The 19351-nt window shown below is 44.5% G+C and overlaps 1 protein-coding gene across 1 annotated transcript in view; it reads left to right on the forward strand.

Annotated features, from left to right (window-relative positions):
• ADGB (androglobin) overlaps positions 1 to 19351 on the forward strand; it is a 144461-nt gene that overhangs the window by 91657 nt on the left and 33453 nt on the right. The window contains exons 25-28 of the mRNA XM_056852604.1: positions 4402 to 4555; positions 6287 to 6474; positions 8955 to 9139; positions 17296 to 17483. Coding sequence (XP_056708582.1) covers positions 4402 to 4555; positions 6287 to 6474; positions 8955 to 9139; positions 17296 to 17483 — 715 coding nt within the window. The remainder of the gene's footprint in view (positions 1 to 4401; positions 4556 to 6286; positions 6475 to 8954; positions 9140 to 17295; positions 17484 to 19351) is intronic.

Genomic DNA, 19351 nt, shown 5'->3' on the forward strand with positions numbered 1-19351 from the left:
TTCCCTGCATTCACTGTCAAACCAGGTTTTGCAGTGTACATTTATCATCTTTTTAAGTATATAGTTAGGCTTAGTAATCACTTTGTATATTTCATCCATTATCTGTTCATAGCATTCTAGCTGTGTGTCAATGTTTTCATCATCTAGTAATTTCTGAGCTAAGGCATTTAGAGGACCCGATTGAAGGAGTTCTTTGATACTTTTATCAGTTCTATCATTCCACCTGACTCTACAGTGTTTTCTCTCGTAAGTAAGGGTCTCTTTGTGTGTTTCTATAATGCACAGGTTAATATCTGGGGATTCAAACATCATGATAAGTGGTAAGTGATCACTATCATAAAAAGAGGACACCTCAAAGGATTCAACAACTTGGACAAAGTTGTCACATACCATAATATAATCTATAACACTCTTCGTAGTTCCTGAACAATAAGTAAATTCCGCCAGATGGTCGTTAGGGTATGAGCAATTTAAAATTAAAAATTTGCAGCTGTTTGCCATCTGTGTCTTCCTGTATCCGGCATAATTTGATTTTAAATCTTTGGAGGATCTAGGAAATGGAAGAACTGGATTCCTAATTTCGGGAAAGCAAACCTTGTATTTCATGTGTAAGCTATTGTCATCCCTTCCTACCCTGGCATTAAAGTCCCCGCCAATGATCACATAAGTTGTCGAATTGACCTTTGTAAGATGTCCTATGTAAGCCTCAAGCCCCGCCTATACAGTCTCAATTTGAGATTTAGTTTTAAAAGGGGGACAGTATATATTAATAATTAAATAAGATATCTGCTTATACAATATGACCACAGCCATAGCAAGCTTCAAGTAAGGAGCTAAAACTTCAACTCTAATATTCAGGGCTGTGGAAACTAAAATCCCCAGACCCCCTTTTGCTCTACCATGAGGGGAGGGATCAGCCGCTAAATCGTATACTTTAAAACTATTAAGTATTGGAGTATGTAAACACCAGGTCTCTTGTACAAGTATAAAATCAAGTTTAGTTAAAAAATTATATGTATCCTGATCCCTAATCCTTGCCTCCCAACCCATAACATTCCAGGAGACCAATGAAAGAGTCTGTGGTGCAGTTCCAGAGTTCAGTAGTAATGCCCCATCCAGTCAGTCCGCAGATATATCCAGTTGTCCAGATGAGTCTATGTATATTGAACCGTCTTTACCAACACTCCAGTTCATGACAGCATTTATGGGATGTATCGAAGGTAATTCAATTTCATCCCTCTGCTGAGGCTCAATACATGCCTTTTTTGGCTCAGCGGTGGAGTCCTCAGAGGTGAGGAAGCTTATTGAATCCCTAAAGCCGGGGAAGGCACCAGGCATTGATCTGATCCCCCCAGACCTATTGAAAAAGAACATGGAATGGTGGGTCCCTGTATTGACATCTCTATTTACTGCAATTGACAGAACTGGCAGAATACCAAGCGACTGGGGGGTAGCAATTATTGTCCCCATTTATAAAAAGGGCAATAGGGACGATCCCTCCAACTATAGACCAATTAGCTTGCTCAGTACTATAAGCAAAGGCACCTTCAATGGAAATTCAGGGATTGGTTGGAACAAGAGAATTACTTGGTACAAGAACAGGTGGGCTTCAGAGAAGCCTGCTCTACTGTAGATCACTGTATATTGTTGGACCATCTTATTGCCAAATATTCTGCTAAGTCTGTCACCTCCTTGTATGCAGGTTTCATCGATTTAAAATCAGCTTTTGACTCAATCCCTAGAGCTATTCTTTGGGGAAAACTAGAGGCTACAACTATAGACAGGTGTCTTCTGTTTTTAATTCGAGTTTTATAGGAAAAGACCCCAATACGGGTAAGATGTAACCCCCAAGGACATCTCACTGATCCTATTGAAACAGGGAAGGGGGTCAAACAGGGATGCATATTGGCACCACTTCTGTTTAACTTTTACATCAATGATCTGGTATCATGCCTAAATAAGTCAGAGTTGCATCCCCCAAAAACTGGTGGGAAGACACATCCCACTGTTATTGTATGCGGATGATGCCGTTCTTCTTTCCAGAACACCTATTGGGCTTAGAAGGGCCTTGCGCTCGCTTGCACTCTACTGTGCTGACAACCAACTTGAGGTTAACTACTCCAAGACGAAGGTGATGGTTTTTGCAAAAAAGCCAAAACTCCACTCTTGGTGGTTGAACGGGGGCAAAAAAGAGCAAGTGCACTGCTATAAATACCTGGGGATGGTCTTTCAGGCATCAGGTTCAAAAACATCTCACATAACTTATGCTGCCTCAAATGCCCAAAAAAGTGCTGCAGCTATACAACAGTTTTTCTGGACGAAAGGGGGACGCTCAGTTATGGCAGCTGTTAAGCTATTTAAGGCTAAACCTCTTTCTCAAATGCTATATGGGGCGCCACTTATGACCATGGCAAATTACTCCAAGATGGAGAAGATTCAATCTAAATTTTTGAGAGCTGTTTTACAAGTTCCCTCCAGTGTCTCTAATGCTGCAGTCCGAATAGAGACTGGGGAGGTTACGATTGAAGCGAGGATATGGATAGCCACAATTTCTTATTGGCTTAAAATAGCACTCTGTCCTAAAGGACTCGTTAATCTGATCCTGTACGACACCTTTACCTCTCCCTGGTTGAGGAGTCTGAAGAAAAAATTAGGCTTCTATGGTCTCTCTCAAGAACTACTTTTATCTATGGAGTATTTTCAGGCCAGGGTCTTGATAAGGCAAAGAATACGAGACGTAGAAAGACAGCATGATCTGAATAGACTTTAAAATGTCTGTTACAATCGAAATACCCTTACTAATGTGAGCCCGATGCCATATCTTGTTCATCTGGAAAATCCTGATTATAGGAGGGCCTTCACCTTGTAGAGCTGCAATGCTCTCCCCTCAGCTATAATGGAAGGTAGATACAAGAAGATCCCCTATGGTGAACGTCTATGCCCTTGTTCTGATGGGAGCATAGAGACCCTTGAACATGCCATTTATGACTGTAAAATTTATAATAAAATAAGAGAAGACATTTCCCTTGTAATAGCTGACCACTCAGGGAGCACTAGAGCGACTCACCTTTCTAACTTGCTCTTAGTTAAAGACTCTGAGCTAACTTTTAAAATGGCCAAATTTGGATGGCGAATCATGAAGGCTAGACGATCATGGGTCGAACCCAACGAATGAGTTTTAACTGTGTTCTAGTTACGCTTATGTTTTTAATAGTTCCCCTATGAATGTTTGATTATATATTTATTGATGTATTGATGTATATAGCTACTGTTTTATTACCGTATATACCCGTGTATAAGCCGGCCCGCGTATAAGCCGAGGTGCCTAATTTCTCCCCAAAAATGGGAAAAAATTAGGCACCCGCGTATAAGCCGAGGGTCGGCTTATAACCCCTCCCCCCCCCAAGACTTACCTTCTGGGCTCCTGGCGGCGGGAAGCGGCGGATCCGGCGGGGGCGGCGGAGCGCCCTCCCCGCGGCCGCAGAGGGCCTCTAGAGGCCTCTCCCGGCCGGGAGAAGGCGGCGGGGGCGGCGGAACGCCCTCCCTGCGGCCGCAGGGGGGCTCTGGAGGCCGCTCCCGGCCTGGAAAAGATGGCGGTGGTAAGTTCCCTCCTCCCTCCTCCTTCCCCCCTCTACCGTATTGACCCGCGTATAAGCCGAGGCCGGCTTTTTCAGCCCTTTTTTTTGGCTGAAAAACTCGGCTTATACGCGAGTATATACGTATGTAAAAGTTTTTATTGTTGGTCTGGGACCGTATTAAACATTTCGTCTTCGTCTTCATCTACCTTCTTTGTGTATGTCTGTATCCTTATAATGAAAGGCAGTTGTAGCTCCTGATCACGGGAGGACTGAGTGGACAAAACAGTCCTGGAAATTATCTTTCCCCTCCCTCAGCCCTGCCCCTTCACCTCATTGAGGGTTGAGGTGCTTTTGTCTACTCCTGGGAACATTTTGGCCCACAAGTGAGACAACGACAAGCACTGTGCCCACCTCTTTCTTCTGCTCATCAGTGCCATCCTCACCAGCCTGTTCACCTCCTGGCTGACCTGATAGCAGTAGCAAGACCTTCAAGGAGAGGGGCTCATGAGATGTACCCTTCCCCCACCAACTCACTGGTGTTTTCCCAGGGGTTAGTCCACCACTGTTCCTAATCTACAGTCTTTTTTTCAAATGACTCTTCATCTTTCCCCCCAAAACTCGGGAAATTTCTGCCCGGTCTAATGCTAACTAATTGGCTAACATGGTGTGGAAGTAGAAACTTATTATTAATATCCCTCATCCAGCCATTCAAATACTGTGAAGCAAAGCTATGCTTAACAGCACAACTGTAGATCTGGGACACGAGCATTTATGAATCCCTTTTAAATATGTTATCTTCCTTTTCTCCTCCATTTTGTTTTAGGGAAGTATTTTATGTGCCAGAAGATATGGTCATAGTGCCAAAGGTGTATACAGCTATACCTACTTGTGTGTTGCATGTGGTTGACAATGACACGCTGAAGGAAATGCCTCGGATCTTCCTTAGAGTGGCACCACATCTTTATACAAGGAATAAAGTAAGAAATGCAAACATGGTAAAGATAAATTTAAAAAGCCAACCAAACCTCTTATCAGGCTGAGGGAGGGAAGGAGGGAGAGAGTGAAGTATGTTTCAGACCATGATGAAGAAGCCCCTGGTGTGCCATTTGTAGTTTTAAAGTAGAATACAGTATGTGTAGCAGAATTAATGATTGGTTTGTTTGGGTGCAAAATAGGTTTCAGGGTGCTCCAAAGGCCTACACTGAGACAGAAAAGCAAGACAATCGCTATTCTCTCCCTTTGAGAATATTAAAGTCAGCAGTTAATCATATTCTCTGCAACACAAATCACAATGCAGGACCTTTGTAGGAAAAGAACTGGAAAAGTAGTGTACCTCATATTAACAAAACCCGGAGGTTACTTTTATGTGATGCTCCGGGTGAAGAATCAATACAAGTCAGACTGGGTATATTACTTAGAGCAGTGATTCCCAAAGTAGGCAGTACCACCCCCTGGGGGGCAGTGGGATTACCTAGGGGGTCACTAAGAGGCAAGAGGGCAGCAGGGGGCGCTAGAGGTGGGCCCCTTCAACTGTGTTGTTCACTAATTTACAATAGATAAAGCCTTTGGAGCACCTGCCATGCTGGCAGATTTGAAGAACTGAGACCACTGGATCAAGTTCATCAGTTTTGTTGAATAAATTTCAACTAAAAAGTTTTAATTTGATTTTGAATAGATGTGCAATTAATTGTTATTGTTTTGAAATTTTTTTGTTATTATCTTCTTTAGTGGGTCATGTAAACCCCTCTTTTGAATAATGCTTTTTATAGGGTAGGGTAGGGGGCGCTGGGGTTGAGTTTGTGGAACCAAGGGGGCGGTGGCCCGAAAGGTTTGGGAACCACTGACTTAGAGGCTGGGGGGCAAGGAATCCTCATAAGCCCGTTTAGCTGTCAGAGAGTGTTTCCTCAAAAGGAGGAAGATAATCTTCAAATGGGACTTTGTTTGCAATGGTTTCTTCTTTTTTTCTTTTTTTGTACTGAACATCCAGCCTGATGAAGAGCTTTGGGGAACTTTAAAGTTTGTTTACTGTTGTATTCTCAATGAAAGAATGGGTGCTTTTTGCTTCTATATCTTAATAGCCTTTTGGGCATTTTGCAAATTGTTTTGTACTGAAAACATCTAATCCAATTAAATTTCCAACTCATCTTGTATTCTGTTTTAAGAATCTACCGTATATACTCGAGTATAAGCCGAGTTTTTTAGCCATGATTTTTGGCTTAAAAAACTCACCTCGGCTTATACTCGGGTCAATACGGTAATTCACCTGCCGGGCCCTCTCCCAGCGTGCTCCCGCCGGCCAGCTGTCCCGCCTGTCATGTAAGTATCAAGATAATGTGCTAATGAGGGTATGGTATTAGCACATTACCTTTGATACTTTTTGCAAGACAATTATTCCGCTCAAACCCAACCCCTTTCTGACTATATATTACTCTTCCTACACACTTGACACTGAGAGACACTGTCCTTCAGTGTTACTCCTCTGAAGATGCCTGCCACAGCTGCTGGCAAAACGTCAGGAAAGAAAATACCAAGACTACGGTCACACAGCCTGAATAACCTACAAGAACCAATTTTAAAACATGTTTACTCAGCAGTCACATGTTTAGAATAGGACCGTTACTGTTATTATCAATTGCTGCTGTAATAGTTTTCTAAAGTACCATTTTTATTTATGTGAATGTCTGACAAAACTATCCGTTTTATTTCAGAAAGGCTATACCTTTATGGCTGAAGTTCAAACTGGTGATTTACCTGTGATGGCCGGGAAATGGAGGCTTCGGCTCATAGGTTCCTACATGCCCCTTCCTATTGCTGTTCGTGAGGCTCTAAACAATGTCTATTCGGTTAAGGAAGTTAAAGACTATTATGTGCCAAATGATAAGCATATTATCTTCAGGTAAAGATGAGAAAATTACAAAATGTTAATGGAGATAAACATTTAAGTTTTGAAAGTGCATTTGGAATTTTTTTTATTGATGCAATGGTTAACAGTATTAATTCCTCTGTTGGCCCATGTTAAAATGGGCTCTACTTGGCTCCTTTAGAAATTCCAGGATAATTTCAGAAATCAGCTGTGAAAGCTGTTGTGACTTTTATATTTGCCTGTACCTGCATTTCTCAAGATGTGTTCCCAAGGTCTAAAAAAATGCTTGCGGTACTAATGCAGATCTCTCTGTGAACTTCAAGTTTCATAATTTTCCTGACCCAATTGTAATTTAGGTAATGATATTGCAAAACTCAGCATATGTTTAGCATACATTGAACCCATTTGCCATGTGGCTACTCATCCAGACTGGAGATATTCTCTTGCAGTTTTTTACAATCTGCTTTGGTTTTATCATCCTGAAGCAGATTGTCATCATCTTTAAGTAGCAAACATCCAACTGCCAAAGTATTTCTATTGCCTGACAATACCAAAAACTCAGAAGAGCTTTTACTTTGGCAAGAATGAATGCTCTTCCTTTGGCAGTTTTGGAGGGCAGATATTTAAAAAGTACCTTACTCAAATAGAACATGTAGATGCTCACATGACAAAGCTGAAACTATTGAACTGTTGATCATGGAGTGTCCTATGTTTAATGAGCTGAGTGCCGGTTTAATTAATTAGTATGAGGGTGCTGGTGACATGGCTACTATCAAATACAGATTATTCTGTTACTCTGTCTGTGTCAAAATTTATAGGGGCAATAATTAAATACCAAAATAATAACACTAAGTAAGGCATTTTTAATTTTATTTCTGCTCAAGGCGATAGCTGTATGAGCAGTAGTTGATAGATAGAAGTAGCAAGCATCCTTTAAATAGAAAACTGTGAGGGAGAGATATGGGCTTCAGTCTTGTCCTTGATATGCTGGTTTTCATCTTGAATGATTTTTCTCATCAGAACGCAAGAAGAGTCTTGCTGGATCAGACCAGTGAGGGTCCATCTCGTCTCGTGTCCTGTCTCACACTGTAACTAACCAGTTCCTCTGGAGGGCCACCAACAGGGCATAGAGGCCGATGGCCTTCCCCTGATGTTGCTTCCTGGTACTGGTATTCAGAGGTTTACTGCCTCTTAATGTGGAGAATCCCTTTTGTCCCCAGGGCCTGTGATAGACCTCTCCTCCATAAATGTATCTAATCCTTTTTTTAAAACAGTATATGTCTGTGGCCATCACTACATCCTCTCGCAGTGAATTCCACATATTAATCATTCATTGTGTAAAGAACAATTTCCTTTAGTCTGTACTGAATCTACTTCCCATCAGCTTCATTAGAAGCTCCTGAGTGCTAGTATTTTGTGAGTGGGAGAAAAAGTTATCTCTTTCCACTCTTCAGCCTTTCCTCATAGGAAAAGTGCTCCAATCCCCTAATCATCTATGTTACCCTCTTCTGTACTTTTTCCAGCTCTGCAATGTCCTTTTTGAGATATGGTGATCAGAACTGCACACAGCATCCCAAATGAGGCTGTACCATAGATCTATACAGGGCTATTATAATATTGCCTATTTTATTTTCAATCCCTCTCCTGATAATCCCCAGCATAGAATTTGAATTTTTATTGCTGCGACACAGTGGTTTGACACTTTTATGGAGCTATCTACTATGACTCCAAGGTCTCTTTCTGTCTCAGTAAGTCCAGACCCCATGAACAAATATTTGAAGTTGGGATGTTTGTTCCTGTGTGCATTAACTTCTTTTGCCACATTGTCACTTGCTTCCCCATTTTGTGAAGATTCTCCTGGAGCTCTTCATAGTCAACCTTCCTTTACACCATCCTGAATTATTTTGTGTCATATGCAAAGTTGGCAACAACTCTGCTCCCTGCTTTGCTGAGATATCTCATCTTTTGACTGCTGGAAACTATTCAGAATAAATGGTACTTCAGTTACTTGTAATTGTTGTTCATCAAGTTGTGTTCTGTGCAGTCACACATTGGGGTGTGTGATGCAAGCTGGCAGCAGAGAAGATTTGCAAAGCACTCCCTTTTGCCTTCAGTGGTGTCCTACCCAAACCAACGCATGATAAGGAGGGGGAGCATAAGAAGCGAAACATAAATCTGAACCTGAACAGGCCATAATCTGCAAAAACTACTACACTGCATTATGAACCCTATTCTGCAGTTTGAAACACAGTAGAATCTGTGCCAGTTGCTAATTTTCACTCATATGGATGCATCTTTGATCCTTAAGAACAGTATCAAGCTCCATTTTGATTAGAATTTTAATGGCAGTTTCACTTGATGAATTTGGCAGTTTGCATATCTACAAATAATTTTGTCACTTCCATCTGGTGCTGACGAAATTGTATCCTGATATTTCTTGACTAGTAGCTGATATTTTTTGTTATCAACCCGGCTCACTTAACATGCCTGTCCTGAAATTTTCTCCTCTATAGGTATGCTGTAAAAGCAACAGTACCACTTATTGCTACTGTGCAAGTACAGACCTCTAAATCAGATGTAATGATTAAACTCCAAGTTCTAGATTCAGAGGAAGAAATTGTGAGCACCATTGGGAAGGGCCATGCTGTTATACCTGCGTTTCAGTTCATGTCTAATGACAGATCATTAAGTAGTCAGTGTAAGTATTATAAATGGCAATGTGGATTATTACTAACAAAGGGATGTAGAATATTGCAATAGATTTGTACATATATTAATTTCTACACCTTGAACTTGAAATCTGTGGTGTTCATTCATTTTTACCTCCCCCCCTTCTCCATAATGGAGACCCAAAGTGGCTTGCATCTTTGTCCTCTCCTCCATTCTGTCCTCACAACATCCCTGTGAGGTAGTTGAAACTGAGTATGTATGACTGGCCCAAGCTTCTATGGTAGAATGGGGATTCGAGCTTGGGTCTCTCAGATCCTAGACCAACCACTGCACCACATTGGTTGTGCATTTAAGGATGATATAAGCACCATTTTGGGGTCATGCTTGCTGCTGAAAAAATCATTGTGGGTAATGAGACTTCCATGTGGCTGGAATACTGTGAATGGTAAGAAATAGTGTGATAAGTAACCTGAGGTAATTGCCCGATGCTAGGAAATATGAACAAAGTGCTGCTGATGACGGCACCCCATTATGCTGTGCTGGAGCAGGAGGGGCAGGTAACAGTGTGCATGATGTAGTGCAGAGCCCAATGTGAGGCTCTCCATCCTCCCTGGGCAATTCCCAAAAAGTCACTCGCTCAGACGATCAGGTCAGAAGCAGGTAAACTTTATTGCAGAAGCAACAGGCCCAGCCAGGCACTCGCAAAGGCAAAGCTGCTAGTGACTACTTAGAAAATACTGCATAGTTTTAAACATGTCTACATCACAGGTGCATCACCCAGAGGCCTGGGAAAGGGATTGATAACACAGTCTTGGGCAGGAAGGCAAAGCAGACATCAAAACACAGTCTTGGGCAGGAAGGCAAAGCAGAAATCAAAACAAAGGACTGGCTAGTTAGCAGTTGCTTGTTAACAGTCAAGGACACGGGAGGGAGGGAATTACTGGGAGTGAGAACATACTGGCAAAGGCCTGACTCATGTCAAGTGCCTGGCTCTCGTACCAGACTCTAGCCACTTGTACGGGCAAAACCAAGAGCAACTCAACACAGTACCTCACATTCTGCCCCCCTTAAGGCCCCCCCACCCCGCCACCTCCGGTTGTGGCTTGTGGGGATAGGCATCATGGAACTCATGGACCAGACGAGGGGCTGCAACATGTGGGGCTGCTACCCATTTGTCGTGGGCAGGCCCTAGGTGTTTCCAGCGGACCAAATAGAACAGTTTTCCCTTCTTCAACTTGGAATCCAACACTTTAGAGACTTCAAGATGAACCTCCCCACCCACCACTGTAGGCACCTCCGGCTTGGGCTGAGGATGGAAATGGGGGGCTGCTGTGTAAGGTTTGAGAAGACTGATGTGGAATACTGGATGCACTCCCCGGAGCGTTTTAGGGAGGGCCAACTCTACTGTGACTTCATTGATTACTCGAGTGATAGGGTAAGGACCCACGTACTTGTCACTGAGTTTCTTGCAAGGACGTAACGATTGTAGGTTTTTGGTGGACAGGTAAACCTGATCCCCCCGCTTCAACTCCCACCCTGGGGAACGACGTTTATCAGCCTGTTCCTTGTATTTGCGCTTTGCTCTCTCCAGATTTTTCTGAAGCCAAGGCCATGTGGCTTGTACCACCTGTACCCAGTCTTGGACTTCATTTACACCCTCAATCTCAGGGGAAAGGGCTGTGTTTCCAAAGGGCCCAAACTCCCTGCCATATACAACCCGAAAGGGACTGAACCCTGTGGAAGAATGAGGAGCATTATTGTAAGCATATTCAGCAAAAGGTAATAGATCCACCCAATCATCTTGGTGATAGTTCACATAACACCGCAAATAACATTCCACCACAGCATTGACTCATTCTGTTTGTCCATCTGTCTGAGGATGGTAGGCAGAAGATAATCCCTGTTGCTCTACCCCCATCACCTTTAGAAAAGCTTTCCAGAATTTAGCCACAAATTGAGGTCCTCTGTCGGAGAGGACCTTCCGTGGGACGGAATGATGTTTCACCACGTGTGTAACGAACAGGTGTGCCAACTTCTGGGCTGAAGGCAACCCAGAACAGGGAACAAAATGAACCTGTTTGGAAAACAAATCAGTTATTACCCACAACACAGTTTTACCCCGGCTGGGAGGCAAGTCTGTAATAAAGTCCATGGCTACTACCTCCCAGGGAACAGATGGGGTTTCCAGAGGCTTGAGAAGTCCTGGTGGCTTTCCCATAAGTTTTTTTGCAATGGCGCAGGTGGGGCAACTGCGCACAAACAAATCAACATCAGCTCTCATACCCGGCCTCCAAAATTGGCGTCGCAGTAAATGCAAAGATTTGACAAACCCAAAATGTCCCGCAGTTTTGGCTCCATGAACTCTCTCCAACACCTCCCTCCTAAGCTTTTCAGGCATATAGTTTGTCACCATGAAACCACAAAGTCCCCTGACAGGTAAGAGCTTGGGGAAGAGTTTGGTTCCCTTCCTCCTGCAGGGCGGCCTTGCCTAGCTTTATTTGAAAAGTTTCTGGGACCCCGCTGAGGGGAGTAGAATCTTTAGCTCGAGCTTGAGCCCGAGTAGTCACAGCCAGTCCTGAAGTTTCCCCTCGTTGCTCAGGGGTAAACAGAGACTCAACTGGGTGGTCGAAGTGGTCTCGGTATTGGGGGAACCGAGACAAAGCGTCCGCTAAAGAATTGTCCTTCCCTGGCAAATGTTTAAGAACAAAACGGAACTTAGCAAAGAACTGCGCCCAATGAACTTGCTTGGCTGATAACTTTTTGGACCCTTTCAAGGCCTCCAGATTTTTGTGATCGGTCCAGACCTCAAAGGGGACCTCAACCCCCTCCAGGAAATGTCTCCAGACAGTGAGAGCATGTTTTACAGCCGCCGCTTCCTTTTCCCAAATAGCCCAATTGATCTCCGCCTGGGAGAACTTTTTAGAGAAATAAGCGCACGGCTTCAACTGGCCACTTTCATCCCTTTGCAAAAGGGCACCCCCCCATGGCAACATCAGAAGCGTCCACCTGTACCACAAAAGGCTTTTCGCAGTCAGGATGCACTAAAACGGGTTCGGACGTAAATAGCCGTTTGAGCGTACCAAACGCCTGTTGACAATCTGGGGTCCACAGCAGTTTGGCGGATGGCAAAGTAGCGGCTGACCCTTTCCCTTTCATGCGCAAGAGCGGGGTAAGGGCCAAAGCTACATGAGCGAAATTTGGGATGAAGTTCCAATAGAAATTAGCAAACCCGAGAAATTGCTGTAACTGTTTGTGAGTAGTGGGGGCTTCCCACTCTACCACTGCTCGAACCTTCTCGGGATCCATCTCCAGTCCTTGATGGGACACCACGTACCCAAAAAGGTAATGGACGGCTGATGAAAGTCACATTTGGACACCTTTGCAAACAGTTTATGGGCGCGCAACCGCTTTAACACCTCTTGTACTAAACACAGGAGTTCCTCCATAGTTTTGGTGTAAATAAGAATATCATCCAGATAAACAATAACTCCACAGAACAACAAGTCATGTAAGACCTCATTAATCATTTGCATGAACACGCTCGGAGCCCCCGTTAATCCGAATGGCATCACTAAATACTCAAACATCCCAAAGCAACAAGGGAAGGACGTTTTTGGTTCGTCCTCTTCTCTAATTCTGATGCGATGGTAAGTTTCCACTAAGTCCAATTTAGTAAAAATCCGGCCTTCCTTCAAATGTGCGAGCAGGTCTGGAATGAGAGGAAGGGGGTAAGCATTAGACTGAGTGACCGCATTCAGTCTACGGAAGTCAATACAGAGCCTCAAATCCCCCGTTTTCTTCTTCACGAAGAAAGCAGGTGCAGAATAAGGCTCCTTGGAGGGATGGATGAACCCCCGTGCCAAATTGGCATCCAGATAGTCCCGTAACACTGTCTTTTCCTTAGGGCTCATTGGGTAAATATTCCCTTTTGTAAGTTTACCGTCTCCCACCACTTCAATCGCACAGTCAGTAACCCGGTGGGGGGGGGTTCACACTCCCGGACATCAAACATGTCAGCAAACTGAGCATACTCCTTGGGGAGTTGGGGTGAATGAGTCTTGATCGATGGCGACCCCGTCAAAGCGGCCGCCTGGTCTCTGAGTGCCCTCTCCCGCCTGTGTCGGTCACATAGGGTGGGCGGGAAAGTGAGAGTTCGTTCCTTCCAATCTATGGCTGGATTATGACACAGTAGCCAGTTCATTCCCAGCATGACAGGGGCCTTTATGGGGGCAATAGTGAAATAGAGCTGTTCCCAGTGTTCCCCCATGCCCAGTACTACTCTAGCCGTTCGATGAGTGACTGGCCCAACCTTGAAGTCACTACCGTCCATTTGGGAAAACTGTATGGGCTCTGGCAACTTAACTCGTTTTAACTCGTAGCTCTCAGGCGGTCTCCTCACTTATTAATGTCCGAGAACAGCCAGAATCAACCAGAGCTGCGTCTCGTAACAGAGGTCCCCCTCTGGGCAATGTAAGGGCAACCTTCACATACACATTGTCCTCCTGTTCGCTTACCATGACTGGAGCTCCCTGCTCAAGGTCAGGAGCAGTCTGCTGAGGTGCCCCCTTTACAGCAGACCGATGGCGTTTTTTGCTGGTGGGACCCAATCCTCCCCATCACTAGAGGAAGGAGAATCAGAATTTGTAATCCGCGGCTCCGATGAGCCCAAAGTTTCGTTTGTATTCCGTGGCCCCGATGGGCCGGTAGCTTTCGACGGTTCCTGGTCGGACTGCACCTGCAGAGCCGAGGAGGTACTCCGTCTCCCTGGTACGCTGCTTCGGCGATGAGACTGTCCCTCGGCGCGTGCTCTTTCTGGTTCTCCTGCCGTTGGCTGAGACGGTCCCGGCTTCACGACACAGGACGGGCATCGAGAGGTGAAATGTCCCATACCACCCCAAATTAGACAGGCCCCACTCTCAAAGCGCTTGCGACGTTCCGCTACTGACTGCCCCACTCTCAAAGCGCTTGCGACGTTCCGCTACTGACTGCCCCCCCTGGAGGGAAGCAAGCATCCTTCGGGGCGCCTGGCCTGTCTCCACGGGGTTTAGCCTCTCGCCCCATCCTCTGCTTGGACAGGTACAACAACTGCCTACGGATTTCGATGTCGGCCGCGTGCCGGACCCAACCCTTCATGTCCGGAGGGTTTCCTTGCATAAAAGCCCAGTGCTGCAATTCAGGATTAAGTCCCTCATGGAAATACTGCACCCGGGTGGCTTCACTCCAGTCCAGGATTTTACTCGAGAGTAGCTGAAACTCGCTAGCATATTGCACCACTGATTTAGTCCCTTGGCGCAGCTGCAGCAAAGCGGTCTTGGCCTGCTCCCCCCCGTGCGGATCCTCGAACCGGTTCTGGAGGGCTATCATGAAGTCATCGAGACTTCGCAGCACACGGAAGCGCAATTCATACTGCTGTACCATCCAAGCTGCCGCCTCTCCCTGCAGCAACGAAGCAACATATTGCACACGGCTTTCATCCGAAGCGAAAGTCCCACCTTGCTCCCACATGAAAACATCCACTTGGATCAAAAAATATGACAACAGGTCGCTCGACCCATCAAAGGTAATCTTCAAGTCCCGCCGCAGCAGTGGAGCGGGTCGATCCGGCGGAGGGGGCGCCGCGGGTTGTCCGGCTCCAACGGGCGCCGCAGGCTGCGGCGGGTTCTGTCGCAAGTCATCCAACTCGCGGGCCATGTCTAGCATTGCAGCCTGCATGGCGTCCATCCGGTCGGTCATCTCCTGCCGCTCCGAACGCCAATGTTGACGTTCCTCCTCCATCTGGTGCTGCCACACCGCTTCTTTCTGGGCCAGGTCCTCCTCGAACCCAGCACCCGTAAATCCAGGTCTCCGAGCCCGTATATCCACCCTCGACACCACCCAGTGCCGAGGGGACTCCAACCAGGTCCTCACCCGGGTTGTCTTTGACTTTGTGCCCATGCCAGATCCAGAGCCGGCCCCGCTGGTAGTTTTCCCCGCTGGCTTCTCCCCTTTGGAGTCAGGATTGGGCTCCCCTGGCACAGTCTTGCCCTAGTCCTTCTTGTCATCTCCATCCCCTGCCATGGCTATCCAAACATAGGATAGGAGCAGAGGCCGGAGAAGAAGACTAGCAGCTTAATGTGATGCTCTCCAGCCGCCCTGGGCAATTCCCAAAAAGTCACTCGCTCAGACGATCAGGTCAGAAGCAGGTAAACTTTATTATAGAAGCAACAGGCCCAGCCAGGCACTCACAAAGGCAAAACTGCTAGTGACTACTTAGAAAATACTGCATAGTTTTAAACATGTCTACATCACAGGTGCATCACCCAGAGGCCTGGGAAAGGGATTGATAACACAGTCTTGGGCAGGAAGGCAAAGCAGACATCAAAACACAGTCTTGGGCAGGAAGGCAAAGCAGAAATCAAAACAAAGGACTGGCTCGTTAGCAGTTGCTTGTTAGCAGTCAAGGACACGGCGGGGAGGGAATTACTGGGAGTGAGAACATACTGGCAGAGGCCTGACTCATGTCAAGCGCCTGGCTCTCGTACCAGACTCTAGCCGCTTGTACGGGCAAAACCAAGAGCAACTCAACACAGTACCCCACACCCTCCCCATCAGTTATTTCGTCGTGCTCTTCAGTGCTATCACTGAAGCTCCCACCACTTTTCCAGGACTATCACCAGTACTAGTGAGGTCCTGTCACTAGTGATCCAAACTGGCATGTAGTTGGAAATACCTCATTACGGAAAAAACAGCGTGCAAGCAAGGATGGGGACAGCAAAGGTGTGGGAGCATTCATGCTTCCTCACATGTTTCCAGATGCTTCATGGAGAGGGCAACACCAAAGGCACTTGACTGAAATAGCAGGTAGGTGGCTGCTGTTGAAAGGTTGACATTATCCAGATGAAAGCTAAGCTTTTCAGGACATCAGCCTTCTGAGAATATCTCACAATAAACTAAAGAGCCAGTCCAAACCAGACCTGAAATGCAAAAAGCAGAAGGTTCTTTGCTGAACTAGTTATAGTCCACAGCACCTCACTATGCTAGGTCTCATCTCCAGGCGCAGACTACCAGTTCCAACCTCCAAATCCTTGACAATACCCAGCTTTCATCATAATATCTGTGTACCACACATGAGTGGCAAGAGCCTATGGAGAGGCCTTCCCAGTAACAGTCCTGCAGTTATCTAATTCACTCATTTAGAATTTCATCAGACACAAGCCTGAGCATCTTTTGGGAAGTGTTTCAGCATTATTTGAGTTTTATGATTTGAAACTAAGCTATCTAGTTAGAATTTGATTTCATTTGTATGTTTGTCTTTAATTTTTTATGGCCAATTTTATCTATTTCAGCATTATTTGAGTTTTATGATTTGAAACTAAGCTATCTAGTTAGAATTTGATTTCATTTGTATGTTTGTCTTTAATTTTTTATGGCCAATTTTATCTATTTCAGCATTATTTGAGTTTTATGATTTGAAACTAAGCTATCTAGTTAGAATTTGATGTCATTTGTATGTTTGTCTCTAATTTTTTATGGCCAATTTTATCCCGTGTATAAATTCAGTTTCTTAAAAATTTAATATCTGCAAACCAAGTTTTAAAGGTTTAGCTGAAATGCAGTGATTCCCCCCCCCCCCCACCAAGACTGCTACATTTTCTTCATGACTGAGCTGTTCTATAAAGCGGTGTCTCATACCCAGCTTTGTTTCTGTTGGACAAAAGGAAATGGGATAAAAATTCCTAACTATTTTCAGACTGAAAAGTGCTAAAGAACAACAATTGGTGAAAATAATGATGCCTCTCTACAATACAATTATTTCGTAAAATTATTTTTGCTGCCCCATAGATTGTATTAATCTTATTTCAAAAATATTATTTAAGATGACATTCAGAGTATGGCATATAATTTATTTTACATATCTTACATGTCAGTCTTGTGACCCTTCCCACCCCCTTGTCCAATAAAAAAACACAGATACATTGAACACTGAATCAATGACACTATGTAATTTGTCCAGTGTCTGGTACAGGACAGATAAGCTAATTGTTGAAAATGGACAGTTCTTGCAATGAAGTAAAAAGGCAGAACATACTGGTAACAGTTAAGCTTCACTTAGAATCTACAAAATTCCAGTCAAACCTTAATTTTGCCAAGAATAATCCCTATCAAATTCTTAAAGACATCTGATGTTGTTATTGTCTCTTCCAGCAAGTAAAGGTCAGGTTCAAAGCACTGTGAAAAAGGAACCTGAAGTTGTAATTCCTAAGAAAAAAGGTACTGTATCAGGACAAAAGAATGTCAAGGCTCCAACTAAGCCTCTACAGGAAGGACCAGCTTCAGTAGAAGAAGAAATGTTGACCTTTGTGCCTGTCATAGAAGAAAATATACCTCAACAGGTGATAGTTTTAAACAGATCTGTGGAACTGTTTTGAAAAGGGATGGGAGAAACAGCGCAGTCTTCAAGCTGCTGCGTAAAACAACAGAGCCCAGGATTAGCTGTCAGCACACGTTAAGAAATCAGTTTGAGAGACTGCAGAGACATTGTTGTGCAACACTGAATAGAGCTTTATCCTTCTTTTTCAGATAGGGTGATATAATGCGAACTAGTTGTGTACAGGACAGAATTTTGAAAGGTGCCACTTGAGGTGAAAAGGCAGTGCCTGCCAAATGCTGTCTTTGTCTGAGTTTTTAAACATTCAGGTCTCTATCTCCCTTTGCATTTGATTACTGTGGGTTTACAGTACTGCTTCCTCTACTTTTGATTGAGGAGTAATACATTGCTGTTTGTCTTTAGCGCTCCAGGTGCCATGAGATACATTCTGAAGCAGGAAGTAGGTTCTCATGGCAGTTGGGACATAGCTGGCAAGCACAGGAAATGGCTTTAGCTACTCCAGTTCAACCACTGCTTTCCAAAACAGTTTTATACATGGGTCTGTCTAGTGTTTAATTCTACAGCCACGGGGCAGCTGTATAGTTAAGATAAGGGCATTTTTTTAGCATTTATGTTGTTAGAAGCATGATAAAACGAATATGGTTTGAAATCTGAAATACACATTTCATAGAAGCAAGATAAAATGGCTGTAGGAAAGAGAGTCCTTTGCTTCTTGCCATTTTTACCTGAGGTTCTCTCTTTGGCAACTGATTGCCCCCCCCCCCCCCCCATCAAGACTTCCATTGGAATGTACAACCTTCGGTTGTTCAGATTAAAATTTGTTGTCTTGTTTAAATTTCCCACTTTGCTCAATGGAAGCAGAAGTATGGGCCAAGTATTGAGCACAAGTCATTTGTGTTTAACTTACATTTTTAAGCTTTACTAATGGCATAGGGAATATAAGATCAAGTTTCTGCTTTAACATATGGGTTGTGTGAGCAGTAAGCACTCTTGCATATTCAGAATGGCACGAATTAGCAACTGAACATGGCTTGGATCCACCAGAGATTTTCAGTGATAGCTGGGACTTCTGTCAGTGGAACATGGCTTTTTTGTCCCTCTCCTTTCTACTGCACCTCAAAATGGTCCCCAGGATGCTGCTTCTGGGAGGGGGGGGACCCCCAGGAACAGTAGGAGGAGTCAGAGGTCTGGAGTAAGAGGAGATACTTGACAAAAAATCACCTCTACTTCTGTCCATGGAAATCCTTCACGGGATCCAAGCCTATGGGGGGGAAAAGGTTGACAATATGCAGGCTATGGTGTAGGACACAAAAATGGGGCACCAAGGCACTGGGACATGTTTCTGTATCAACTAGAAGGTGTACTAGTCAGCAAGAGAAATATTGAAGTTAGCCTTGTTTTTTATTTTTTGTGCCATCAAGTTAGAGCTGACTTATGGTGACCTCATAGGGTTTTCAAGGCAAGACACATTCAGAGGTGGTTTGGCATTGCCTGCCTCTGTGTGGACTGAAACAGTTCTGAAAGAACTGTCACTGGCCCAAGGTAACCTAGTAGGCTTCATGTGGAGGAGTAGGGAAATGGAACCCAGTTATCCAGATTAGAGTCCACATGCATAAGATTAGATTCTGTAGCTGAAGCTAAGGTTTTCAAGAGTTTGGTTAACAAAATTAAGTGTACACCAACAACAAGCTACGTTTTTAATCAAATATGTACTGTGTAGAATTGGACTGTGCACATGAAGTTGAGTTTTGAAAGAGGTTGATTGTCAGAATTTATTTATTTATTTATTTATACTCTACCTGTCTCCCTAATGGGAACCCAAAGCAGCCTACAACATCATTCCCCTCTCCTTCATTTTATCCTCACAATAAT

This window comes from Euleptes europaea, chromosome 7 (assembly GCF_029931775.1).
Source record: "Euleptes europaea isolate rEulEur1 chromosome 7, rEulEur1.hap1, whole genome shotgun sequence".
NCBI lineage: Eukaryota > Metazoa > Chordata > Lepidosauria > Squamata > Sphaerodactylidae > Euleptes > Euleptes europaea.